At 46.3% G+C, this 27,887-nt stretch overlaps 1 protein-coding gene across 7 annotated transcripts; it reads left to right on the top strand.

Moving 5' to 3' along the window:
• The first annotated feature begins 3,229 nt into the window (after positions 1–3,229).
• kidins220b (kinase D-interacting substrate 220b) lies at positions 3,230–21,693 on the top strand. 7 transcript variants are annotated; one of them, XM_084952613.1, is made up of 30 exons: positions 3,230–3,445; positions 5,202–5,357; positions 5,653–5,751; positions 5,890–5,988; positions 6,079–6,177; positions 6,337–6,438; positions 6,761–6,859; positions 6,963–7,160; positions 7,241–7,339; positions 7,738–7,836; positions 7,916–8,014; positions 8,437–8,614; positions 11,542–11,706; positions 11,807–11,986; positions 12,087–12,252; positions 12,333–12,484; positions 12,580–12,869; positions 13,204–13,344; positions 13,602–13,839; positions 14,204–14,292; positions 14,556–14,700; positions 14,870–15,032; positions 15,107–15,285; positions 15,407–15,642; positions 16,233–16,358; positions 16,836–16,865; positions 18,288–18,425; positions 18,501–18,599; positions 18,832–19,062; positions 19,143–21,693. In XM_084952613.1, the coding sequence occupies exons 2-30, from the start codon at positions 5,226–5,228 to the stop codon at positions 20,334–20,336; spliced, it is 5,265 nt and encodes a 1,754-aa protein (XP_084808739.1). In that variant the 5' UTR covers positions 3,230–3,445; positions 5,202–5,225; the 3' UTR covers positions 20,337–21,693. The 7 variants fall into 7 exon arrangements, with proteins under 7 accessions (XP_084808739.1, XP_084808737.1, XP_084808738.1 ...); XM_084952611.1 differs by having other exon boundaries at positions 14,201–14,292; XM_084952612.1 differs by having other exon boundaries at positions 5,199–5,357; positions 14,201–14,292.
• The last annotated feature ends 6,194 nt before the right edge of the window (positions 21,694–27,887 follow it).

The following is a 27,887-nucleotide window of genomic DNA, read 5'->3' as shown; positions in this document are numbered from 1 at the left end:
GGCCGCCTTCCAGATTACAGCCAGCATCTTTACTCTGCTGTAAAACCCTACTTAGATCCCACTGTTTCAGATACTCACAGGACAATTTCCAAACTCACATTTATTTCTGAAATCCTTGAGAAAATCTGTCAGGTCGTTTATCGTTTAAATTCCAGTCTGGTTAGAGATAAACCCACAGCACTGAACCAGCTTTATTGACTAAGGATATTCTAATACACTCAGATAAAGGTGAGCTTTCTATTTTAGTCCTGCTCGACTTATCTGGTCCCCTGCTGATCCCAGTAGGCGCCCCCATTCCCCGGAATCCACCAAGGGCAGGGGGTCCAGGCCCATCCAGACCGGGACCCACAGCAGTAGCACCACCAAGCCCCACAGAGCCCGGGGCTCTACCCCCACCCCATCATCCAATTATCTTCCGGACTACATAAGACAATAGACACCCAGGTTGAGTTCATTCTCCACCTCTCCTATATCTCTCCCTCACCTGCAGAGTGAACTCCTGAAGAACAGAGACCTGCAAGGATGTAACAACCTCCCCGCCATTTGAAGGGACCCTCAGTTCCACAAATGCACCAGAGGCCCCCCATGCCAGGGCTGGGCCCCCATGCACACACCCATCCACAACCTCGGTGACACACCCCCGCATCCCCAAGCCCCCAAGCCTGGTTGCCACCCAGTGGCAACCAGACTACCAGTCCAGTAACCCACGTCCGCCAGCACAGACTGTCCCCAAGCTCTGCTGCAGTGTAAGTTCTCATCACTCGTATGTAGAGTCCCCCAGGGCTCAGTCCCTGGACCAGTTCTGTTTTCTTTACATACGTTACCCCTGGGTCACCTGTCTAATGGTTTTAATGGAATCTCCTACCACAGCTATACAGATGACACACAGCTATACTTTTCTGTAAAGCCCAGCAACCTCGACAGCGTCTCCTGACTCAACAAATGCTTCTTTGCCATTACTGAGTGTACATATTCAAATTTCCATCTCAGTTCCAGTAAAACTGAGGTTCTACTGCTCGGCCCAGACAGTTTCTCTAAGGAGGTTAGCCATTGCTGTGCCCTCTTGCCAATAACATGAAATCATATGCTAAAAACTTTGGCATCATCTTTGACTAACTTTTACTCTCACACCTCAGAGCCCATCCAGTCTTTTTTCCTTCACCTCAGAAATATTGAAAAAATTGAACCTTTACTGTCATTCAATCATCTGGAACCTGTAGTTCACACTTTTCTCTCACCTTGATTATTGTAACTTACTTTTCAGGTGCATTTCTCAGTCCTCCAAAGCTCATCTCCAATTAGTGCAGAATGCAGCAGCGAGGCTCCTAACAAAGACTAGCTGGTGCTCACATATCACACCTATTCTCACATGCCTTCACCAGCTTCTACAGATATTTCAGAATTCATGTTGCACAATTCATATTAATTTAAAATCTACTTTAAAATTCTGTTACCAACATATAAATGTCAACACGGACTCGCCCCTGCTTATCCAGCAGTCTCTGAAACCTTGTCACGGCAGCTGGCCTCTGACCCTCTAACCAGGGTCTCTTAACTGATTTTAAAACCAGAGAAGATTGTGCTTTTGAGGTTTTTGCAGTCAGGATCACTCTTTTTCATTTTCTTTATATGACTGCTAAAAACTCATTTTTATATGTTAGTTGTCCCTTAATCTTTTCCACTTAATTTTCAGCCATAGTTTGCAACCCTGCATGAATGCATGTGTGTATGTTGAAATATGTATATTTATCTTTAATGTGTGGCATTTACTGAAACTGTGAAGCACTCTGCAACTCTGTGTTTTGAAAAGTGCTACACAAATGCAACAGTTAACAGACTGGTGTAGAGTCAACAACCTGTCTTTGAACGTGGACAAAACAAAAGAGATGATCGTCGACTTCAAGAGAGCACGGAGAGATCACTGTCCACTGAACATCGATGGATCCTCTGTGGAGGTTGTCAAGAGCACCAAATTCCTTAGTGTTCACCTGGTGGAGAACCTCTCCTGGTCCCTCAACACCAGCTCCATAACTAAGAAGGCCCAGCAGCATCTCTAATTCCTGCAGAAACTGAGAAAAGCCCATCTCCCACCATCCATTCTCACCACTTTCTACAGAGGGACTATCAAGAGCATCCTGAGCAGCAGCATCACTGTCTGGTACAGTAACTGCACTGTATTGGATTGCAATATCCTACAATGGATAGTGAGAACAGCTGAGAAGATCATTGGAGCCTCTCTTCCCTCCATCACAGACACCTATCGCACCCACTGCATCAGCAAAACCACCAGCATTGTGGAGGAACCTACACACCCCTCACACACACTCTTCACCCTGCTGCCTTCTGGCAAGAGGTACCAGAGCATTCGGGCCTTCACTGCCAGACTTTGAAACAGTTTCTTCCCCCAAGCCGTCAGACTCCTGAACACTCAGTGACTGGACTGACACACACAGGTATACCTTCATACATCAAGTTACTTTTGCAAAATGCTCAGTCATTTTGCACAACCCACTGTCATTGTTCTGCTTTTCTACTGCACTGTCTTGTGTCTGTATTGCTGTGCTTTGTCTGGTGTTGCACTGTTTTTGTTTTGTTCTTTTATTCTTTTGCAATTGTTCTGCAATTTTTGCACACTTGCACTGTATGTAGTTTTTCCACACTTGCACTTTATGTAGTCCTGTCTTTATTGTCTGTTATATTTAGCACCAAAGTCTTGGAGGAACACTGTCTCGCTTCACTGTGTACTGTACCACTGTACATGGTTGGAATGACAATAAAGCCACTTGATTTGACTTGAAGGAGGTTGGTCCAGATGACACTTGTGCAGGTATGGGGAGGTCTGGGAGAGAGGGTGGTGGACTTTTTAACAGTCTGTTTAAAAAGTACAGCACAATGCTGGAAATTGAGCGGATGATGAAAATGAAGAAGACGTGTACCAGTTCTGAGTTTCGAGAACATGGTGATGTGCACAGCTGAAGATGGTACAGAGTGATGAAAACACGGGAACCAGGTGTGTAAGTTAGGTTAAGCAGAGGTGAAGAAGAGAGTGCAAGCTGGGTGGAGATGGGGGTCGGGGGTGATGTGTGATGAAGACGCGTTGGAAGTGAAAAACACACTGGGCTTAGAGTGCGGGTGTTTTATTTTAAGTCATTTTAAGTTGACAGGAAACTGCTGTCATGTGTGCTTTTATCGTAGCAGCCGAGAGCGGAAGCGGCGAGCTGGCTTTGGCACGCTTGACGGGCGGCGGACTGCGATTGGCTGCCTTGTCTCCGTGCCTCCTGCTGTTGTTCTGATCAGATCAAGATGGCTGCTGTTGTCGGGGATGGAGAGTGAGCTCAGGCTGACATCCGAACATAGGCCGAGGACACGCGCACCGACCCGCTGATCTACGGGAGCCAAACCCCGGACCCGGACCGCCCGAACTCACTCTGATTCTCCGCTGAAGGTAGAGGGGCTCCGCTCACGTCGCTCTCTCTGCAGCATCCTCCCTGCCATCGATCGCTGTTTGATTGACACGTCGCCGGATCGGTCAGAAAAATCTGATTAGGGTGATTCGGTTTGATTTCCGCCCCCGTATCGACGGTAAAACATAAAATCTGAGTGCTACCGGTGTAATATGGGGCTTTTTGCTGGTTGGTTCGGGGGTGGTGGGAGGGGTGGGGGCTCCGGGCGGTGAATGGGTGAAGGTTATCCCGGTTACCGCGGGAGATAACGGCGCTGTTAAGGCGACATGGCGGCGGTGTTTCACCGGTAATGAGTCCGAGAGTCCGCTGCCCTCACCGGGACCAGCCGGGCCGGTCAGATACACCACTGCACGGAAACATGGCGGTTTCTTCATTTACAGTGTGGTTATTATTAACACTGGACCCGAGAGAGTCAACATAACAACAAACATATAACATAAATCATTAAATGACGTCATCAGGTACCTGCTTATTCAGCTTACAATAAAACCTGATCAATCAATATGACTACAGACAAAAAAAAACTCCTCAGTTAATCGATCATTATTATTGTGACTGGATTAAAATTGTCTGATTTATCTACATGGATTTATTTATCTATTATTTATTTGTTGCTGGTCCTGAGCTGTAAACAGTCGGATTATCGATGACGTCACTGTTAGCACATTAATGAATTCTGTGACATATTGGAGCTGCTCCTCAGACACAGTTATTGTCTGGTCTTCAGTTAAAATCCATAAAGATTTCAGTATCTGTGACTCTGCTCATGCTGGCATCTCCATCTTTGTTCTGGGACTTTGAAGCAGCTCTGACCTTCTTCTGACTCTTCTGTGTGACCTCTGGCCTCTAGACAGACTGTCCAACAAGCTCCAGTTTTAAAATTTTATTTGGATGTTACAGATTAGCAGATCTGTGCCGTGCCCCTCAGTAGGCTTCCAGAAGCCAGCGAATGAGGAGAAAGTGGGGTTTTAGTGTAAAAGAGGATGAGTCAAGGTGTAAAAGTGTGGATACAAGACTGGAGAAATCCTGGAACATATTCACCTGGGTTGTTTTTATCCCTCGGCTCCTGGCAGAAAGCTGTGGGCGTGTTTGTGGCTGATTAGAGGGAAACGCTCGCTCATGTGGACAGACCTCAGGCTGTCTGTTCATGGCGGTTTGTCCGTTAGATGATGACTTCCTGTTTTATCAGGCATAGAGCAGAGCCGCCAGCTGATCTCAGGTCAGCTTGTTTCAAAGGAAACTGTCTTCAGACACTGGCTGATGTCTGCACCACAGAAATGTCACAGAGATTTAAACAGGCTGCAGCTGCCTCTCACTAAACCTGCCAGCGCCTCCTGCAGGCTGCTCAGCTCCTGAAAACCAGGAGAAAAACTGACACTTCAGTGTGATTATTGACAAACAGGAAGTACTCAAGTACAGCTAATTGTTTTCATCAGTAATTAAAATCTTCTTTGTCTCATAAACTCAAACAACAACATGCAGAAACACGTCTTTGTCCTTTAAACAGAATTCAAATAAAAACTAATGATGAGGGAATGAGGCGGTGGTGGTGGTGGAGTGGGGCAGCTTGATTTATACCACAGGATGGCATGTTTCTGCAGCAGGTTCAAAGGTCACTGTTTGGCTGCAGTTAGAGGAGCGACAGCTGAGTGAATCTAAGAGTTTCATCTCAGAAGTTCAGCTCAGTTTTACCCAGCAGGCCAAGCATTTCCCGTGCCGTATTTGTTGTGTCAGCAGGGGGCGCCGTGAGAGACCGCAGACATGGACACTACCACGTCCATCAAGATGACCACGCTGGCCATCCAGAACCTGTTCAGCTACGTGGAGGAGGAGAACCTGTCTGCCCTGAAGGCTCACCTGGATCGCTTCAAGGAAGTGGATGGACGTAGTGACGTATGTAATCGCGCTGTGATGGTGGCAGCGCTCGCTTCACAGTCAGAAGACATTTTAGAGCATTTGAGCACAGATATCCCTCCTTTAACTGTATTTAATGACATTCATGTTCAGTTTCATTGTTTGTACTGTAGTTTTTCTGTGAATTCAGTTCATTAATGCTGTTGTATTATATTATTTTCATTTCTGGTCACTTTTTATTTGACTTTTATTCTTTAGTGATTTTTACCTTAGTGCTTGTTTTCTTTTTCTGGTTTGTTTACCTGTTTGTTTGTGTACTTGCCTGTGTGTGCAGAATGGTCAGACTCCTCTGATGCTGGCGGCCGAGCAGGGCAGTGTGGAGATCGTCCAGGAGCTCATCAGGAGAGGAGCCAATGTCAACCTGGATGATGTGGTGAGCGAAACGAGTGCTCTGTCACCAATGAGAAAAAAAAACCCCTCCCCCATCCTCCAGTGCTGTGGTTGCTAGGAGACAGGTGGGCAAGGTGGCCGGCTCCTGTTTCCATGGTAACCTTGTCTGTGTGTATTTTAGGACTGCTGGTCGGCTCTGATCTCCGCAGCCAAGGAGGGTCACGTGGAGGTGGTGAAGGAGCTGCTGGAGAACAGCGCCTACATCGAGCACAGGGATATGGTGGGAGCAAAGCCTCATGGGAAATGTCGTGCAGAGACTGAAGTAGCTAAACCGAGGGTTAACGTGTGTGTGTGTGTGTGTGTGTCCCAGGGCGGCTGGACAGCTCTCACATGGGCTGCTTATAAAGGTCGCGTGGAGGTTGCAAAACTGCTGCTGGAACACGGGGCCAACCCCAACACTACAGGACAGGTAACACACACACACAGGACAGGTAACACACAGACAACACAGGTAACACACACGGATGAGAGAATTGATTTTGGCAGGAAGATTTTGTTGTGTTTTGGACTGTTTCAGTCCACAGTGTTTCAGTGATGGCGCTGACACGTCCTCCTGTGTCCCTCGCAGCAGTACAGTGTGTATCCGATCATCTGGGCCGCAGGTCGAGGACATGCTGACATCGTGAAGCTACTCCTGCAAAATGGAGCCAAAGTCAACTGTTCAGACAAGGTGAGGGGGCGAGAGCCCAACAGAGAGCACACACACCTGCATGACCTGACCTGAAACAGCAAGAAACCACAGGAAACAGTGCAACACAACATCCGACTGACATCAAATAAATTAACCTCTGTGGGCTCGAGTAAATCGAGAGTAAGAAAGTAAAAACACCTGCACAGGAAACGTCCTGCAAAATAACACCAATACAACAATAAGTAGCATGATGGACAACAACAGGAAGTGACACAACACAGGAGCACACACCAAACACTATGACATATTTCACAATAAAGCAGCTCAGAGATGGTGTGTGTGTTTCGTGTGTGTGTTACAGTATGGGACCACCCCTCTGATCTGGGCGGCGAGGAAAGGACACTTTGACTGCGTGATGCACCTGCTGGAGAACGGTGCTGACGTTGACCAGGAGGGGGCGGTACGACCTTACTCACCGTCACCACCTTCATCATCACCATCACTGCCGGCATGCCAGAATAATACGCGCCCGCCTCTGTTAACTACTTCCTGTCTGTCCCCAGAACTCGATGACAGCACTGATCGTGGCGGTGAGGGGCGGGTACACGGAGGTGGTGAAGGAGCTGCTGAAGAGGAACCCCAACGTCAACATGACCGACAAGGACGGGAATACGGCACTGATGATCGCCGCCAAGGAGGGCTACACCGAGATCGTCCAGGATCTGCTGGATGCTGGCACCTATGTAAACATCCCTGACCGGGTGAGGCGCCAACAGGCATAGTCACATGACACACGCGGTTTCAATAACAGGGAAACTAAACGGCGTCCTGTGTGTTCCAGAGTGGCGACACGGTACTGATCGGAGCCGTGAGGGGCGGCCACGTGGAGATCGTCAGAGCTCTGCTGCACAAATACGCTGACATCGACATCAGAGGGCAGGTGAGGTTTTGGAGACACATTTCCTTCATCACATTGGAAACAGTGAGTTCATTTCTTAGCTCATTAGATGTTTATGAACATGAAAAATCTTTCCCATTTAATTTCACGCATGCTGCAGTCAGACTAACACAGATGATATTGTGTTATTGTGATAATGTGTCATCATTACTTAATTCAGTTGCAGGTTTAGGTTTGATTGTTTTGGCACTTTGTGCCCTCCGCAGTTTTGTCTCTGTTTTGATTTGCTGGTGTCTTCAACATTCTGATGAGAAGGACGACTGAGGGCTTCACACTGCTGTTACTCTGCGAGCATTCAGTAAAGAAGAACTTGAGGATCAGAGCCAATCAGATGCAGCGTAAAGTGATGTTGCTAATGTCATCTCTCTGCTCGCCTCCAGGAGAATAAGACGGCTCTTTACTGGGCTGTGGAGAAAGGAAACGCCACCATGGTGAGAGACATCCTGCAGTGTAACCCCGACACGGAGACCTGCACCAAGGTGAGAGCCCAGCACACCTGAGAACACCTGTCTCAGAGTCGGGGTGGGGTTCTGTGGTTAACCTGAGTTTTGCTTTCAGGATGGAGAGACTCCGCTGATCAAAGCCACAAAGATGAGGAACATCGAGATCGTGGAGCTACTACTTGACAAAGGAGCAAAGGTGTCTGCTGTGGACAAGGTGAGAGCCAGATAGACTAGAGGTGGCTGTGGCTCAGGTGATAGAGCAGATGAGCTACTTATTGGAAGGTTGGTGGTTCAATCCTTGGCTTTCTACATGCCAAATATCCTTGGGCAAGATATTAACCCCAAGTTGCCCTCCGATGCGTTCATCGGAGTGTGAATGTTGGTTAGTTTAATGAATGAGACATGTTGTATACAGCGCTTTGAGTACTCCGGGAGAGTAGAAAAGCGCTATATAAGAATCAGTCCATTTACCATTTACCAATCAGTCCATAGACACAAGCATCACGTGTATCTACCTGCCCTTCAAAGTAAAAGCAGGTTTAAATATTTAGCTTGTTTTTTAGTCTGTAGATTTGTCACAGAGTGAAATGAATGAACAGGTTACAGAGGACCTGATGCTGACACCTGTTTTCACAGAAAGGGGACACTCCTCTCCACATTGCCATCCGGGGGCGGAGCCGGCGCTTGGCCGAGCTCCTCCTCAGGAACCCCAAAGATGGTCGCCTGCTGTACCGCCCCAACAAGGCTGGAGAGACGCCGTACAACGTTGACTGCAGCCACCAGAAAAGCATCCTGACGCAGATTTTTGGAGCACGTACGTCTTTTTCTGTCTCACCTCATAGTGAGCCTGAACTGCACGCAAACGCAGTGTTATGGTTGATGTTTGCTCAGCTATGAGTCTCTTCGTCACTCCTTCAACCTTTAAATGAACCTGGGCCGATCTCACTGCTGAAACTTAAGAGTGAATCAGCTGAAAGAAGCTGCAATTGGAAAGTATGAAGTAATGAGGCAGCTTTACATGGTGCTTTGTGTTTTTGTAGGCTGCAGCTGCTCAGTGAGCCAGACTGGATATCCTCAGCTTGTTACACATAACTGGATCAGTCTGCAGTCAGAGATCAGAGTGTTATGAAGAAATCAAAGCCTGGCCTCAGTGCACAGCTCACAGTGATAACAACTTCTTAGTTTTTCTCATATTTAAAAGTTGTGAGACTGTTTCACTATGTGGATCATTCTAAACAATATCCCTTATAAATGTAGACCTCAAAATAATCTGCAAAGCTTTCTCAAAAAGATTAGAGAAGATAACCCCCCTTTAATTCATCCTGACCAAAACCGGCTTCATAAAAGGTAGGCACTCATCAACAAACACGCGTAGATTACTTAATTTAATAGACTACTCATGCAGTAAAAACATTGAAACCACAATAATGTCTCTAGATGCTGAAAAAGCGTTTCCAGTTAACTGGAAATTTTTATTTTCAACTTTACACAAATTTGGTTTTGGAAACTCTTTCATGAACTGGCTAAAATTATTATATAATTCCCCAACAGCTTGTGTCAGAACAAATGACCAAACATCCTCCAGCTTCTGTCTCCTGAGGGGTACCAGGCAGGGATGCCCACTCTCCCCTTCACTGTTTGCAATTTTTATCAAACCACTAGCAGCAGCTAGTAGTTTGGTCCTGCCTTCGCTATTGTGGTTGATGTGGAGGTAGGGATTGGCTTAGGCATCTGGAGAGTCCTTAGGGACATGTCTGTGAAGGTTCTCAGTCATCCAGGTCATCGTAGTTTAAGGAGCTTGGAAAGAAAAGCATCTGGACTTCTTTAAGTTGGTTGAAGACATTTCACCTCTCATTGGAGAAGCTTCTTCAGTTCTAGGGTCAAAAGGTGGAGAGTCCCAGATTTAAGCCCTGTGGGAGTGTCCCCCGGGAGGGACAAAAGGACCCCCTAATGATCCTCTACCTAATCACATGAGCCAATGTGTGAAAACGGATGTAGGTCACAATCAGCCAAGGTTTCGGGTGAGCTCATAGTGAAACCTAGCCCCACCCTATTATGTGATTTCCTGAGGTCACATGGCCCGGGATGTGAGTGGGCGTTAAGGCGTCTGGGAAGGGATCTCAAAACTGGATTATAGGTGGCAGACAGTTGGTGTCGTAAACCACCACCTCTGTTCAAAGATGGTCGCTCACAGTGGACATAAATGGCTTCTTTTACTCCTCTTTCAAACCATCTGTCTTCTCTGTCCAAAATGTGAACATTGGCATCCTCGAAAGAGTGTCCTTTGTCCTTTAGATGCAGATGGACAGCTGAGTCTTGTCCCGTGGAGGTGGCTCTTCTATGTTGTGCTATGCGTTTGTGAAGTGGCTGTTTGGTCTCTCCAATGTAGAAGTCTTGGTATTCCTCTCTGCACTGTACTTAGGGACATTTTCCCTGGAGGGTTTAACCTGGGGGTTGTGGTCATGAAATGGTTAGGGGGTGTGGTGGCTCTTAGATGGTGTTTCCCTTGTGGCTGTGTGCTGCAGGGCTGGGGGAGGGTCTGTGCTGGCAGACGTAGGTTACTGGCCTGGGAGCCTGGCTGCCCCTGGGTGGGTCTGGGGCAGGCGTGGGGGCTTGGGGTTCTGGGGGTGCTCTGCCTCTGGGCTGGGGCCCTGGCTGGACCTTGGAGGCTTGGGTTACCACCACGGTGCAGGGGGGGCATTCCCCCTCTGTCCCCTTATGGCCACCCGTGCCTCAATTTTATTCCACAACTTAGACATCCACATTATCACGCTCTCATAACACATACATATAGGGCCTTGGGAGTGGGCACGTTATACAGCGTCCAGAGGATGGTCTGTCTATTCAATGTCACCTCTGGCGCCGGTGCCCACCTCTCAATTTTAAATGCATGTAGACATTGAGGGTTCTCGGGAGGGGCTGTGCTGACACCTGCTGCTCTCTGGCAGGAAGCACCATGTCCTCCCGTGTTCGAAATGCACTTTAGAACAACACACAGCAACACTACACATGAGCAGGTGAAGGGAGGTATGGGGTCTTCACACACCCCTGTTCTCTGTTAGCCATCAGGGCGGAGGGGCTGGGAGGAGGTGTTGACCATCCGATTGGGGTCCCGGATGCGGGGCCTCCCTGCTGCTGCGGAGCCGGGGGCGGTCTGCTTGTCTCCATCCCGGGGGAAAGGGTAACATCTCCTGGGTCTAGTTGCTTTCTACAGGCGAAGGTACCTGGACCCGGGGTATAGAGTATGTTTGGGGAGTGTGATTGTGTGTACAGTGTCCATTTGTGTCTGTCTTCCCGTTGGATGAGTGCTGAGTATTTGTATATGTGTGCATGAGGGTGGGAATGCACGTTTGTGTCTCTGTGTGCCTGTTCGTCTGTGTCTATATGTCAGGTCGGGTCTTAGACTGCACCTCTCTGGGAACATCTTGACGTATTTACACCCACTCACAGGAAATAATGTCATGAGTAGAAAATGAAGTTCAGAAGCTGCAGGCTTGAGTTCCCTCTGCACTCTCTGCTCATTCAGACTTGGTGTTTGCTGTAAATTGATACAAAGAGTGAAATCAGCCACGCTGGGACTGCTCCGCAGGCTCGTGTTAATCGATCAGCTCATCTTACCAAAATCATTCTGACTCCAGAAATCTGATTACAACGCCAGAGCAGATTACTTTTATCTGTTCTGTCCTCAGGGATCCTCAAATCAAAAGAATAAAAGACTCTCTGTGTCTCCACCCCCTGCAGGTCACCTGTCGCCCTCGGAGACGGACGGCGACATGCTGGGCTACGATCTGTACAGCTCGGCGCTCGCCGACATCCTGAGCGAGCCCACCATGCAGCCGCCCATCTGTGTGGGTCTGTACGCTCAGTGGGGCAGCGGCAAGTCCTTCCTGCTCAAGAAGCTGGAGGGTGAGTTCGTGTTCGCCACGCTCGCCAGGCTCACCACGCTCGTTACACTAAGGGTACGTACACCTGGCCAACACGTACTGACGCTCCTCTTCCTCCTCAGATGAGATGAAGACTTTTGCTGGGCAGCAGATTGAGCCGTTGTTTCAGTTCTCCTGGCTCGTCGTCTTCTTGTCCTTGCTGCTCTGTGGCTCCATCGCCATCATCCTCGGCTTCAGTGTGGACCCCAAGCTTGCCATGGCGGTCTCCCTCAGCCTGCTTGCCCTGCTTTACCTCTTCTTTGGTGAGAAACGCCTCAATGTTGCGAATGTGCGGCATAAGCACATTAACACATGACCTCCTGTACTGCCACCGGTGTTCACATAACGTTTTACATTCTGTAGTGGTGGTGTACTTTGGCGGCCGGAGGGAGGGCGATAACTGGACGTGGGCGTGGCTGCTGAGCACCCGCCTGGCGCGGCACATCGGGTACCTGGAGCTGCTGTTGAAGCTGATGTTCGTGAACCCGCCGGAGCTTCCGGAGCAGAGCACGCGAGCGCTGCCCGTCAGGTAACGCCACCACACAGGGAGGTCATGATGTCACAGTAATGTCACGCTGATGTCATGATGATGTCACTTGTCTCCTGCAGGTTCCTGTTCACAGACTATAACCGGCTGTCCAGCGTTGGAGGAGAAACTTCGATGGCCGAGATGATCGCCACGCTGTCGGACGCCTGTGAGCGAGAGTTCGGCTTCCTCGCCACACGACTCTTTAGAGTGTTTAAGACCGAGGAGACGCAAGGTAATGCATCACGTCCTGTCTGGCAGCCTGCGCTTCTTGAGGTCACCTGACCCAAGTCCAGTTCGGCTCAATCTCTTCTTCTTTGGTGCTCTCAGGTAAGAGGAAGTGGAAGAAGACGTGCTGCGTGCCGTCCTTCATCCTCTTCACTGTCGTGCTGGCCTGCCTCATCACCGGCATGGCGCTGCTGGCCGTCTTCAAGGTGGATGGCGAGAACCGGACAGTGAACGCGGTGCTGATCGCCATCGGCAGCGTGGTTGGCCTCGCTCTGCTGCTCAACTGCAGGACGTGGTGGCAGGTGACCGACTCTGTGCTGAACTCGCAGAGGAAGAGGCTCCACAGTGCCGCCAACAGGATGCACAAGCTGAAGAGCGAGGGCTTCATGAAGGTGAGGAGAGGACACAGTCTATGGGGCGGCGAGGGGGTCTCCTTGAGCTGAGGGTCTTTAGTTTCAGTGTTTTTAATCCTCTGATGTCTCTGGTGGAGGGAAACAAGAGGCGGGGGCAAGGGTGTAGCTCAGGAGTCTTCCTGGTTCTGAATGAGCCCTTGAACGTAATTGGCTGGTTCTGCACACAGGAAAAAGCTTCATGTAGCTCGTGTGCTGTGGTGAACTTTCAGAATAAGAGCATGGGGGTGGTCATTTGAGTTTGTTAGTGTGAGCTCAGAGACTGAAGAGTCTGTCTGAGCTGCATTCTGATGCTTCTGCACACTTTCTCCTGCAGGTCCTGAAGCACGAGGTGGAGCTGATGGCAAGGATGGCGAAGACGATCGACGGGTTCACGCAGCACCAGACGAGGCTGGCGGTGGTCATCGACGGGCTGGACTCCTGCGAACAGGACAAAGTGCTGCAGATGCTCGACACGGTGAGACGCTCGCACGGCTTCATTCAGTCAGTGTTTTTAAAGATGGCGGAGCAGAAGCATGGACACAGTCTGACCTCATCGTCATCTTTAATGCAAACGTTAGCTGTGACATTACAGACTTAGTCAAGCTGACTCGTGTTTTCATTAGATGAATGTGATCAGTCGGAACAGCTCATCTCTCATCACGTGGGTCAGATTTACTTTGAAAGGGCAGGAAGTTGCCTCAGATGGTCAGTGTGGGCATGTCCCTCCTGCAGGTGCGTGTGCTGTTCTCCAAAGGGCCCTTCATCTCCATCTTTGCCAGCGACCCGCACATCATCATCAAGGCCATCAACCAGAACCTGAACAGCGTCCTGCGCGACTCCAACATCAACGGGCACGACTACATGAGGAACATCGTGCACCTGCCTGTCTTTCTCAACAGCAGGGGGCTCTCCAGCGCCAGGAAGATGTGCACTGCCGCGCCCACCAACGGAGACGCCACCACCGCTGATGGTATCCACACACACAATGACTACGTTATACGAGACTTGCAGTTACAACGCTTTTTATCGTAGCTGATTAATGAAGCGTGCAGGTGACATCAGCAGCCTGTTGTCACATCCTTCTGCTGTCACGTGACCGCGTCTGCTCTGAAATCATGTTCGATGAAGTCTCACAGAGATTCACTCAGATTCAGTCTGGACCTGAAAATAAACCATTGACTGGTTTTATTTTTCTTACTAAGATAAAAGTATGAATTAGAGGAGCAGGAGTGCAGAGGCTATTCTGTAATCCCAGAATATCTGCACACATCATACTCACCTCTGTCTGTGGTTACAGAACAACATAATGTTTACATCTGTTTGTGTGTCAGCAGGGTGGCATGAGGAGCTAGACAGGAAGCTGTCTCAGCACAGTCTGGGAGAATTAACCAAGTTTGGCAGCAAGACGACGCTCAACCGCCGGGTGAGTGTGTGTGTGTGTGTGTGTCTGTGTGTGTGTGTTAATCTAATGACTTGTAGGCGGTCTCATGTTTCCTCTGATTGAATTAAATCCAGCTGCTTTTCAGGTTTTAATTTGAAAAGGGTGTGGTGTGATTAGATGTGATCAGGTCCGTTTATTGACTTAGAGCTGTGTCAATGAGCTGCTGTTTCTTGATTGACAGCTTGTGTAAATATACTCCGTCCCTCGTGCATGTGGTCATGTGACCTGTGTGGTGCACTTTGCAGGAAACGTACCGGCGGCGCCAGGTGCAGCGCTCGGTGACGCGTCAGATGTCGTTCGACCTGACGAAGCTGATGGTGACGGAGGATTGGTTCAGCGACATCAGCCCACAGACGATGAGGAGGCTGCTGAACATCGTCTCCGTCACAGGTGACCTCCATCACCTTCATTATTAGCAGGACACGGTGTGACTGCCGTCAGCCCGTCTGCCACTTCCTGCTGATCTTGTTGGTTCATTCCAGTATTTTTACATTAAAAAAACTTTTTTATTAATATTGTAATAATAATGCAGTTTTTAACCCCGCCTGCTCCTGTCCAGGCCGTCTGCTACGAGCCAATCAGATCAGCTTTAACTGGGACCGCCTGGCATCGTGGATCAACCTGACGGAGCAGTGGCCCTACAGGACGTCCTGGCTCATCCTGTACCTGGAGGAGACCGACGGAGTCCCTGACCACGCCACGCTCAAGACCATCTATGAGAGGTCAGAGGTCACCCTCCCTCCACAGGTCTAAAACGACGCTGCGTCAGCTGATCAGTGTGTACTCTCTCCCTCAGAGTGTCCAAGAACATCCCAACCACAAAGGACGTGGAGCCGCTGCTGGAGATCGACGGAGACGTGCGCAGTTTCGAGGTCTTCCTGTCATCACGGACACCCGTCCTCACAGCGAGGGACATTCGCACCTTCTTGCCTTGCACCGTCAACCTGGACCCCAAACTCCGTGAGATCATTGCAGGTACGAGTACTTCTCAGTACTGCTGAAAATACTGCTCAGTGTATTGCTGACTGTACTTCCTGTTGCTCTCATGAGCGTGGCGTGATTTGATGACATCATAGTCTGAGATTCCTCTCCACAGATGTTCGCGCTGCCCGTGAGCAGATGAACATGGGCGGAGTCACATACCCGCCCCTGCCCCTGCAGGAAGCTCAGCCCCGCCCCACATCAGTCTACAGTCAGGTGTCGTCGACGTGCTCGCCCTCCGCGTCCTTCACCGGGCCTTTCAACCCACCGGCGGGGGGCGTGGTCTCCCCGCCACCTCACAGCAGCTACTACAGCGGCATGGCCAGCACACAGCATCCCTTCTACAACAGAGTGAGTAAAGGCCCCGTCCCTGCCCACACCTCATGATGTCATTGAATCCTGTAGGTGGCTGAGCGGCAGGTAGCGTAGCGATGTCATCGGTTCACGTGACGACTGTCCCGGCTCAGTCCCTTTCATCGTTTGTGTTATTTTGCTTGATTTGATTTCATTTCCTGTTTCACTGAATCCCTGCTGTCTCACACAGCCCACCGATCAGCTGACAGGCTGTCGATCAGCTCCGTAGAGTAAAAGGAGTCGAGTTAACCAGGACAGAAAGCCTCACAGAGAGTTGAATAAAGTTCAACTTTCAGCTAGCTTCAGCTAATGATGATTTTTTTATTTTGAATGCGTCAAAAGTTTTCACATCATAACAAAAAAAGCACAGAAATACAAACAGAAACGACAAAAAACACATAAATGTTCATGAAACACATTGAAATAAAAATTCAAAGTTTCACATTCCTGTTTTATTCTTGTCAATTGTCTGCTGACGCTGACCGGGTGTCAGGCGGCAGGGATTCGCTCTTTGATTTGACAGGGTTTTTTTTATGTTTCATCACGTCCACCGACATTATTTTGATTTTTCACCTCCTCCCCCTCAGCCATATTTTTCCCACCACCTTTACCAGCTGCCACGCCCACTCGTGGCTTCCTTCCCACCACACCTCCATCCACGACCACCTCCTAAAAGCTCCTTCAGCAGGGATGCCGCTGCTGCCGCCGCTCCTGTAAGTACGGCCATAGCTGGAAGCTATGACTCAACATGAACGTTTTTAACAAGTTTCTATTTTTCTGATATTTCGTCTTAAAATGTGAAAAAATAATGAAACTTGTCTGTTTTCAGTTTTTGAATCTGAAACTTAAAATGTTTAGTTTTATTACCTGGTGAAGAAGAAAGAAATATTTTAGAATAAAATCTTTTCGAAACTCCGCCCACCAGACGTTTGTTTTCTCAGAGGTTTTCCTCTAGAAATCTAGAAAGAGTCTAAGTCAGAGTTTTAGTTTTCTTTGCTTGTGGTCTTTGAAGGCTCTTCTGTTTTCTCCTCTTTTACTGCTGCTGTTATTCTCCTCTTCTTTGGTTTCTGGAAACACTGAACCACTGGTGGTTTCTTAAAACTGTGCCTTCAGTAGAAATCTGTGTGCTGTCCTGTCGTTCATCTGTGTTTCCTCATGTTTTCATCCCCAAACTGTCTGTCTGTCTGCAGTCTAAGAGTTCGTCTTTGAAAAGGAAGCAGGTATTTAACCTTACCTAACATGACCCTCCTTGTCTCTTTCCCTCCTTCCTTCCTGAAGTGTCCACAGCAAACGTCCGTGTGTTTTGGTGTTGATCGCTCTCGTTCAGCCAGCTGACAAATCGGCCTCAGAAGTTTTCTGTGAGGTTCTCAAGGATGTTTCAGACACAACAGGTTCCCACAGGAACACTTGAAACATAACAAGTGACTTTTTATGAAATACTTCGCTTCACAACTGAGCATGCTCTGTTTTTATTTAAGGAGCAAAATTTCTGATTTGTAGTTACAGCGAAATGAAAAACAGATCCAAGCATGAACATGAGCCAGTGATTGAGCCGTGACCGATCTGAACTTCAGCCGGACTTGAGCCGGATGCTGTGGACCAAAGGAGGAAGTGTTCCAACCACTACAACCCCCCAGCATGCACCTTGCCTCTACTAGCATGTGGCTTCAAAAAGTAGTAGTAGCATAGATCAAAAATTTGTTGTTTGATCTATTCAGAAACTTTAACTTGACTTTTGACCCCTCACTGCTAACCCACACAGCTGCTCACCACCCCAAACTCCCCTAGCCCCACCTCTGCACGGTGAAAAAATGTCCTGACTGTGAGTTAAAGGTGCTCACAAAGCTTTAAAACATCTGTTGGACAGTAATTTTTTACGTCATTGGGGACATTTCTGTGTTTCAGGCCGCGTTTCAGCAAAAAGTTATCTTAAAATTAAAAATTGGCCTAAAAGAAAAAGATGAGTCCTGTGCTAGCTGTGCTAAGTCACGTGACATGGTTATCCTGATCCAGATAAACCGTACATCAGAGGCAGTACAAAACATGGACGTAGCTTCTGGGTCCAAAAAATAAAGCAGTCACGAAATGCCTTAAACTGTTTTGATTTTTATGGCCGCCAGGAGGCAACACTGTAAAATTTCTTCTGGTTCTATAGAAATCTGTGGGATGACCTCTGACATTTATAAATACCTTCCTGATGTTGACTTAGTCTCTCATATCGGGTCAAAACAAGGTTATTCAATAAATTTTGGTCATTCTGAGCATGAGAGAAAATTTTCCAATTATGCATGATGATTTTCAGAGCTGCTGCTCTTCCTCACATCCGATTTCTAAAGACCAAGTTAACAGTGGTGAAGCTGATCAGTGGGCGATCTCACAGTAGCTACATCCGTCTTTTACATGTCTGTCAGGTGTACTTTTACCTGAGTTAGCGTTTATGTTTTTAGTCTGGTGGAGTCACTGAAGAAAAATGTTGAGCTAAAAGCGTTAAGCTCAGGTTGAGACTTACATTAACCTGGCAGGATTTGGATGAAGTTTCCATTCATCTCACAGCTGGATGTCACATCTGAAAATAATGACATTTGTTATTAAAATCTAAAAAATGTTGGATATTTTTCCCTGGGAAATATATCTGTATTCAGGGCTCCGCCTCCGTTGCGTCTGCCACTCCGCCCATCCTCCTAAGCTCCATGACCACAGAGGCTGTCTGTGAGCGCGTGCGGCATATGGAAGGCATCGACCAGAGCATGATAGGACAGTACACCGCCACCATCAGGAAGGTCAGTGACACAACTTCACAGGAAAGCAGAAAGCCTGGGACCTGAGAATGAAATACAAATGTTTTTCATTTTCAGGCAAACGTTAACGGCAGAGTTCTGTCTCAGTGTAACATCGACGAGCTGAAGAAGGAAATGAACATGAACTTTGGAGACTGGCAGCTCTTCAGGGCAACGGTCAGTCCAGGCAGTGAATGCATTACTGACTAATAGCGTAACATTATCTCCATATAGGTGAATTTTCTAAAACAGAAACCCTGTAGCAGTGGAAAACCAAAAAATTTGGATTTATTAAAACAGTTTTCAGTGACCTGCAGCAGCTTTTGGGTTCATTTCCACATAAAGCACATCTTGGTTTACTGCTATGTAATGACTTAAAATAAGATCCACCTCCTCCTTCCTGCTGAAGGTGTTGGACATGCGTCACATTGAGAGCCAGGTGCTACATGAGGAAACTGCCAGCGAGCAAGGTAGCGTCATTGGCGGTCACATCGAGCCAGTAAGGCGAGCGATGGCTCCACCCCACGCTGGCGCCCCAAACACGGATGCATCACCAATGTACAGCTTCAACCTGAGCTTCGAGGAGCTGAGCACGGTGGGACTGGATGACCCGCAGCGACACGGAAACATGCCGTGGATGGTAACTATAGAACATGTGATCTGTGATGTCAGATGTGAGGAGTCTGATGCTGAAGAATGTTGTTTTCTGTCTGTCTTCAGGGTGGCGCTCACAGAACCGCCAGCATGACCAGTCTGAACTCGCAGGAGTCCTCCAATGACATCTCCAAGCTGACGGACAAGCAGCAGGCAGAGTACCGCGATGCCTACCAGGAATACATCGCCCAGATGGCCCAGCTGGAGTTGGGCGTCATCACCGGGGAGAAGCCCATCCAACCACAACCGGGACAGTTCATGACATCATCATCTGAGGATAAGAGCAAGGATGGCACCGAGCAGGATGGACGCAAATCCTTCAACAAGAGGAGCAGCAGCAAACCGGCAGCGGACAACACTGACTTTGCTTCCAATGGTGAGGCGCTAGATCCCATCAGAGAAGAAGATGAGAAGGGTGACCACGGGTCTTCCAAGTCAGTGCTCACCCGCAAGTCCTCAGCTGAAAGAGGCGGGCTGTTCCAGGGCGCTGCTGATCTCAAGCTGAAGGCCAGTGGTGGGTTGCGCTACCAGAAGCTGACCAGCGATGACGAGGAGTCTGAAGAGTCGGATCACGCCCCCCTGCTGAAAGATGGCAAGAAGGTGGTGGACCCCAAACTGCCCGGCGGTTCACTGGCGCTGAAAGGGAAGGACTACCTCTCTGATGCCATGCTGGACAAGAAAGACTCGTCTGACTCTGGCGTGAGGTCCAATGAGAGCTCACCCAACCACTCGCTGCAGGACGAGGAGGCGGACCTGTCGCAGCTGGACAGGGCCAACCTGATTGAGCTGGATGAAGAGAGCCTAGCCCGGAAGCGTGGCCTTCCCAGCAGCCTCAGCGGCCTGCAGGACCCGGCGGTGGCGCGCATGTCCATCTGTTCCGAGGATCAGTGCAGCCTGCTGGCGAGCAGCCCGGAGGAGAGTTGGCCGTCGTCCAGGAGCTACAACCTGAACCGCACGCCAAGCAATGTCACCCTCAACAACAACACCAATGCCCAGCAGGCCAACCGCGCCCGCCAGCCCCCAGAGGGCTCCACCTCCTCCAACCCCTCCTCCTCCACCTCCTCCACCAGCGAGGTCATCATCCCCCCGAGCTCCGGGACCACCACAACCACCTCAACTTCTACTCGGCCGGGGCCAAACAACGAGAACGTCAGAGTGGTTCACCTGAAGCGTGGCCTGAAGCCCGGAGACCCGCCGGAGATCTGCACTGTGTCCTCCGACACTGTCACCTTCGGCGAGGAGCGTGAGAGCATCCTGTGACCTCACAGCGAGGAGGGGGAGAGCGCCAAGGGTCCGCCGAGAGTCGCCTTTCAACTTCTGCAACCAATCAGGACTCTAGAAAGGTTTGACGAGTTTGACGAAGAAAAAAACATTTGATCAGTGAAAAAGAAAAAAGCTCAATTTGACTGAAAAATTATCAAAAATCTGAAATTAGGAAGAAAAAATATGTTTAGAAGTTTTGGACTTTAAATCTGAGCAGAAGAAGAAGCGTGGCTGCTGGAGGACCTCAATTTCAGTGTTAATGGTAGATGTTTGTGCATGCTCACCTGTAGTCCGTAGGTAACATGAAGCTTCGTAGAGACGTAACGTGAAGCTGCTGCATGTCGTTATTGTCCCGCTCTGACGTGATTGGGCGCTTCCGGCCTGTTTACATCGTGACAGAGTTCATTATTGATGCTTATCGTTCACGCCCCTGAAACCGATCGCCACTGACATCGCATCCAATTGTTTAACAGCGAGAGAGGCGACTTCCTGCTGTCAGAACACCACAAACTAATTGGCCAATTAGAGACAGACACCTAATCTATTTAGGGTCAAACCAGCCAATGGGAATAATCTGGTGTTTCATCAGTTAGAGCAAGGTTTCCATGGTGATACAAATCACCAGCTTCCTGTGAGTCCAGAAACATCAGCAGAGCTTCCTGATTGTTTGGTCCTTGAAGGATCTTCTACTAATCAGGAGAAAGAGTTGGAACAACACCTGCTCTAACTGATCAAACGGTGAACTAGCACCCTGAGAAATTACCTGGACAGGTGAGCGCAGACTTCCACTTCGCCCCCTGGTGATATTCAGCATTACAAATGGGTTATTCACCCATTGCTGAGGTGTACTGCAGTCAGTTATAATCAGAGAAAAACCTTGTTAACTATTTTGCAATGATCTTCGTGAACGCGTATTTAATCGGCTGTTTGTGTTTGGTGTCACACTGACGTGGTGCTCTTACAGTGAAGTGAATCTGTGATCATGTCGTTTGGTCTGAAAATCTTTGAAATCATCGATGAGTTTAACGTCCTCCAATCATCAGGAAAAAAGTTCTAACCAATCAGCAGTGAACGTGAGCTTTGTCGGAAGTTTATGAACGACAGGAAATGAAAATGAAGATACCAAAATTATCCAGATATCTTAAGATTTCAGAATAAAGTAACAAAAATAAATGTTTCCTTCAAAATAAATTCTGAATAATATAGCTGTTTTCAGTGTTAGATTCTAAAAGCATGTTTCTGTAACGCTGTCGTTTGTGTCTCGCGCTCTCAGTGATCATGTGACCTGTCTCAGGACAAAGTTAATGGAAAAAATGTTTCTGTGAACTAAAAATAAAAAACCTGCATGTTGAAAGTATCCGAGTACATTTATTGAACGAGTGAACACAGTAGTGAGCATTTTAAAAAATTTTATTTTGTTCTGCAGAACACTTTTTAGGAACTTTTACAGGAAATTGGACATAAAGAAGCAAAAACAAATATTTACAGTTTCTAAAAGACATTTTTTATTTTTGTGTGTTTATTTTTTTTATTTCAGTATTTCATTTGGATTTTTTAACTTTTGGCCTTCCTTAGTTTAAAGGGAAAAATCCAAAAACTTATGCTAGGTTTCTTATTTTCATTTTACAGACCCTATACTTTTTTCATTTGAGTGGAGAAATATTTTTATTAGAATTAATGTTTAAAAATATTTTCATAAACTGTTTACATTTCAATATTTAAAAAGTTCCAGCCCTTAATGGACAAAATGTCTGTCCCCACGAGTTTGAAGACATGTCTGAGACTCAAAATATGGTTTTAGTGTCAGGGTTACAGTTAGGTTAAGGTTAGGTTTAAGCTCAGGGTTAGAATTGGGCATTCGTGTTGATTGTTAGGGTTAGCGCATAGGGGAAGTATTATCTCAATTAGATGTCCCCATAAAGATATAAAAACAAGTGTGAGTGTGTGTGTGTGTGTGTGTCCTGGTTTGGATGTTCCAGCTGGATCGGAATGCTGTTACCATGGGGATGATCATCACGGTGATAAGATGCCAAACATCTGCCTCTCCTGCAGTCACATGACTCTGATCCGCCTGGACTATAGCAGGAAACAGCAACAATGAAACATGGTGAACATGTTGATGGTGAAGATGTGATGATGATGAAGACTGTTCGTCCTTTGTCTGTGGAGCTGAAGGATAATTAAAGTTTTTAACAGTGCTTTATTTAAAACTGCAGTTCATCAGACAGTCTGAAGCTGATTAAATGTTAAATCAGAGACATGTCAGCAGGGGGCAGAATTTGTTGCTGTCACATAATTCCCACAGTGCTGAGCGGCCCATTGGATTGTGTGCTGATGACACAGACCTGTTTTGACCTTTTATAAATGCCTCAGAGTCTGTCAGACACATGCAGGGGAGGGGGGATGTGAAAGAGATTTGAGCACCCGCCCTTCCAAACATCTCTGCACGGCCCTGGAGTCTGTACTGATACATCTCTGGGGCATGACTAGCATAGACTGCTAACTATTGTAACTATGGCGACGCTCCATGATCTGCCATTACTGCAAAAAATGGTCCACAGGAGTGACTGGAATGACACAACTCTCCCCTTCATTGACTCTGGTTTGAGCCAACCAGGTAAAAATGAGGGTTCATCAATTACTTCCTGTGAGGAAATAAATCTGTTGATGTCTCCACTTCACAAACAAATAAGCAAACAAACATTTGTGGCAAACAAATCTAAACCATTAGGATAATTTTAAAAAAGTTGGACTTTAAAGACTTTATTTTCTTCACATATTTAATTTGACTTCTTTGGACTTCTTAAATTCAGATTTATATTTGGATTTAATTTGATTTTTATTTTCCTTTCATTTATTTAATTCTTTTTTTTTTAAATATATGTGTGTGTGTGTGTGTGTGTGTGTGTGTGTGTGTGTATACATATATATATATGTGTGTGTGTGTGTATACATATATATGTGTGTGTATGTATGTATGTATGTATGTATGTATGTATATATATATATATATATATATATATATGTATATAGCTATATATGTGTGTGTGAATATCCTTGTTTTTTATTTGAATTCTTTCTGAATTTTTTCTTTTTGTATTTTATCTGGTAAACTGCGGTTGTGTTTATTCATTATGTTCATTAATTATTTGCTTTTTATTTCTGTGCTTTTGAGCCACATTCTGGTTTATTTTCTCTCTGCTTGATAAAGTTTTATTTCACTTTTTATTTTTAAATGCTGACTTTGTTCAATAATGTATTTATTCCTCATTTACAATTTTTTTGACTTGTCAAGTTTCTTCTTCAGCTGCTCTTTTCTGAAACTGCAGGAGCAGAGTGGAAGATGGGAGTTGTTGTCCAGCAGGTGCCACAGATGAGCTGTTTGAAGATATTTGTTTTATTTAATTAAGTTTTATTTTGTATTCTTTTCATTATTTGAGTTATTGTTGTTAATTTATCAAACATCACAAACGTAAACACAGCTGATCAGTCAGTTGACCCTTAGCTGTCCTCCATCAGCTTCAGAGAAGGTGAGAAGCATGATGGGAAACGTAGGAAGAAGTCTGGGTGACTTTGTCTGTGAAGGTTCTCAGTCATCCAGGTCATCGTCGTCAGTGATGGAGGAAAGAAAAGTGTCTGGACTTCTTTAAGCTGCTTGAAGACGTTTCACCTCTTATTTGAAAAAGCTTCTCAGATGAGAGGTGAAATGTCTTCAAGCAACTTAAAGAAGTCCAGATGCTTTTAAAACATGAAGCTCAAAAATGGACGTCAGTGAATGCATTGCTATGCAGATGAACTTGATGGCAGTCCCTGTGGGGTGTCAGTGAATGCATCGCAGCTGCTGCTCTGATGTTTCAGATAAAAGCGAGTGGTTGATAAGAGTGCGACTTCACGCTCTGGTGAAAATATGCAAACACAGCAGAGGAAGCCAATCAGAGCCGGGATCATATCCCAGATGTTCGCCTCCACAACTCACCAAACACAGGGCCACACCTGCCAGCCTGACAGGGGCGCTGCAGTCACCGTGGTCTGTGATGGTACTGGCGTCGGCTCCTATGTGTTTGTTTCCCTTCATGTTTTACTGGTTACTTTTCGTTTGTCTCTGCTGTTCTTGCTTCAGACGTCAGTGATAAAAAACCTCCAGGCTGAATTTCATTAAACTTTTTGAGGAGGTGTAGTCGCCCCAAGGAAGACGAGCTTTACCTTTGATTTTACAAAGCTCTGATTTTTGCAGCAGAGGCGACATGTCTTCAAGAAACCTAAAGAAGTCCAGTGGGTTTTCTTTCCAAGCTCCTTATACAATATTTATTTTGTGGTTAATTACTCACATGTTTGTTGGGAAGAGTTCTCTGTACAGTGTTTCTGGTGCCGACCTATTTCACTGATCTATTATTGATATGATTCACTGCTCAGCCTCTCGGACTTTTGCTTCTTTCTGCTGCTAAAAGCACATTTTTAAATATATTTTTACTTCCCCAATGACCTCGTCCTCTCATTACCCAGAATGCCGCTGTGTTGGCCTCAATTATCCAGAGCAGAACCTTCAGATTTATCAGGCCGGTGGGGATCCGGCTGCCTTTAATCTGCTGCCAAACGTCTGATCAGAGAGTAGTGGGGATAGAGAGGTGAGCAGTCTGACTGTTTCCTCTGATTCGACCATGAGCAGCGACATGCGCTGAAGTCAGCTCACTCCAAATCCCAGACGTTTCCCGACCTCTGTGATGTATGCACAGGTGAAAACCAAGGAGGATCTTCTCTAACAACCTAGAGGTAAAGGAAAGTATACTGCTCTCTGATTGACTGTTTATCAGGTCCTGATGTCAGAGTTAACAACCAACAAACAAATGAACAAAGACGAACTATGCTCTGCAAACAACAGCCAATCAAAACCAACCTTCTCAGAAGAGACACCAGTAAGGTGTCTGAAATCTGTGGTACTACTACTGCACACTACACAATAATGTATCTGATATACTTGTGTCGTCACCATTATCATGATTATGTTGGTTCAGGATCAACACTGCTGACCAAGTTTTGGGTTGTGGAGAAAAAAGAAAATGATGGCTTGGTTTGTATGAAACTCAAGTGTTTTCTTTATTAATTTCTACAATATAACAAATAAAGTACCAAGCTGTTAACATTTGAGTGTTTGTGGATGTGAGTGGAAGAGTAATCTGCAGAGAACCTTAAAACTGGGCCAAACCGACCAGTGCATGCAGTTTTTATGACCTTTTGAGCGTTGGCTTTAAAGTTATAGGGTGCTACTAGCTAAAATAACTGTCCAGAGGCATTACCATAATGTGTGACAAGACACACACACACCTGGTTAGCAGGTATTGAGCTCTCCATTTGCCATCTAAGCAAACTCCATCTTCATCCCTCCTCCTCTGTATATTTACTGATAACACACATTTTCACAGTGCGTAATAAAAGCATGAACATGTTGCTGCTTAGGTCAGGCCAGTCCTCTAAAACAGGTTTGAATATAGATCTCTGGGACTTCCTGCTTAAATAAAGGTTAGATAAAGGTCCCTGTAAGGTCATCATTTTGAGACAGAGCTTTTTAGAAGTTCAGACCAAACATCAACAGGAGTTGGAAAAAGAACAAAAGCTGCAGTTCCTCTAGGGTCTAGCAGAGGTAGCAGTGAGTCAGTCAGTAGAAATAAATATGTTTCCACCTGATACAAAAACTCTTTTGGTATCTAGAGCTAATTTAAAGGTTCCATTATTAGGGGTGTGGCCTCTGTGACGGACAGGTGGATGGTGATACAGGTGGCTGTAGCTGCTAGCTGTCTGCTAATTTCACCTGGACTAGACCTCTGGCCCATGTTTGTGCTGTTGGAGCCTTTTTGAACATTTTAATGACATCATGTGACCAATAATATGGTTGCTGTGAGGTCATTGTACTAACAGATGATCCAAGAAGACAGTGCTCCAGTTTTGCATCTGATGGTACCAAACTACAGTGGCCCCTAGAGACAAAGCATGTACAAACTCCAAAACACTTGCAAACTCCAAAACACATGCAAACTCCAAAAACTTGCAAACTCCAAAACACTTGCAAACTCCAAAACACATGCAAATTCCAAAACACATCGGAAGTGCTCCGGGACGCTAGGGGCAGTGTTGAGCTCGATTTGCAAAATAAACGGCAAGTTTGTCTGTATGGGACGGTCTAGTCTCCATCGCGCTTCCCAGGTTGCCTAGCAACCATGATACTAACCGCTGGAAACGTGTCATACAACTTTGTTTGACAGAAATGAAGGAGAACATATTTTGTTCATTTGTTTGTTTGTTTCTACAAGAGCTTTGTGTGTTTTGATAAGTATCTGAGGCTGAGACCACAGCACAGTAAAACATGATTTTTGGGCTTCATTTCTGTACCGAACAGTCATTTAAGATTAGTTAGTAAATAACAATTAGCTGATGTTGTTCATGAGACTAAAGTCATATCACTTTGGTAATGTAAATATAATATGGCCAATATTATAGTTATTATATTAATCATTATTAGCTATTACAGCAGTGAACATGAACTCTGTGTCAAATACTGAGCCTCAGTACAGATTCAAGTTGCAGTTATTTATATGTCTTATCACCTTAAATCTTCACTCAAAGACAAGTATCTTTGACAGTGCATATATAGGTGTATCATATATAAGAGACAAATGTTGTTCCTTCAGTATGTTGGCATTACTAAATTTGGCTCATCGCTTACATATATTTATAAAAAGAAAATGTACAAGCTGTGATAACAGTTTCGGATAAAATGACGAGTAGACTGATATATTAAATATTCCTTTATTGGATGAGAAAATCAGACCATGTCATAACTGCTTTAAGTCATACAGAATAGATATCAGAGCCTTAAACAGGCTGACTTCTGCTAAATGGGTCAAACTGGGCAGAAAGTATACAAACACATAACATCCTTATAGAATATGATGTAACACTATAGATCAACTTACCTCAGAATATATAAAGCATATAAACAATTACACACAGCAAAATCTCCAGTGTTAAATTAACACTAGAGAGTGTCTATATGGGTCCACACCTCTGAGTGTTAAATACAACACTGTTGAGTGTTAAATTAACACTTTTGACAGTGTTATATGTTTAAAAGTAACCTAGTCAGTTTTGAAGATTAACAATGGCTAACACTGAGCAGTGCTGATTTTCTAACACTGGAATATTTCTAACATTTTGAGTTATTTTTTTAAACCCTCACAGTGCCTCCGATGATGTCACTTTCTCTTTTCTGACTCCTTAACAATCTTAACTTCTTGACTCTTTCATGATCAGTTTTGAAGTCCACTAATTGTTAACATGAGTCATGTGACCACTGAAAACATCATGCCCTGCTCTGCCTTGCTGTAATAAACTGGGAGAACTAGTTCACACTCTGGAAACACCAGAAGAGGTCAGACATCACGGGGGGTCATCAAAGTGTGGAAGCTTAATCTCATTTAATGTGATGCATGCCTGCAAACAGCCTCAGAAACACCAGACGTGAAAAAATAAAGTTTCACTTACACAGACAGGCTT

This window comes from Perissodus microlepis, chromosome 15 (assembly GCF_051167445.1).
Source record: "Perissodus microlepis isolate ML-2025 ecotype Zambia chromosome 15, ASM5116744v1, whole genome shotgun sequence".
NCBI classification, from domain to species: Eukaryota; Metazoa; Chordata; class Actinopteri; order Cichliformes; family Cichlidae; genus Perissodus; species Perissodus microlepis.
The sequence above is the reverse complement of the archived record's forward strand: the minus strand, read 5'-3'. Positions and strand labels throughout refer to the sequence as shown.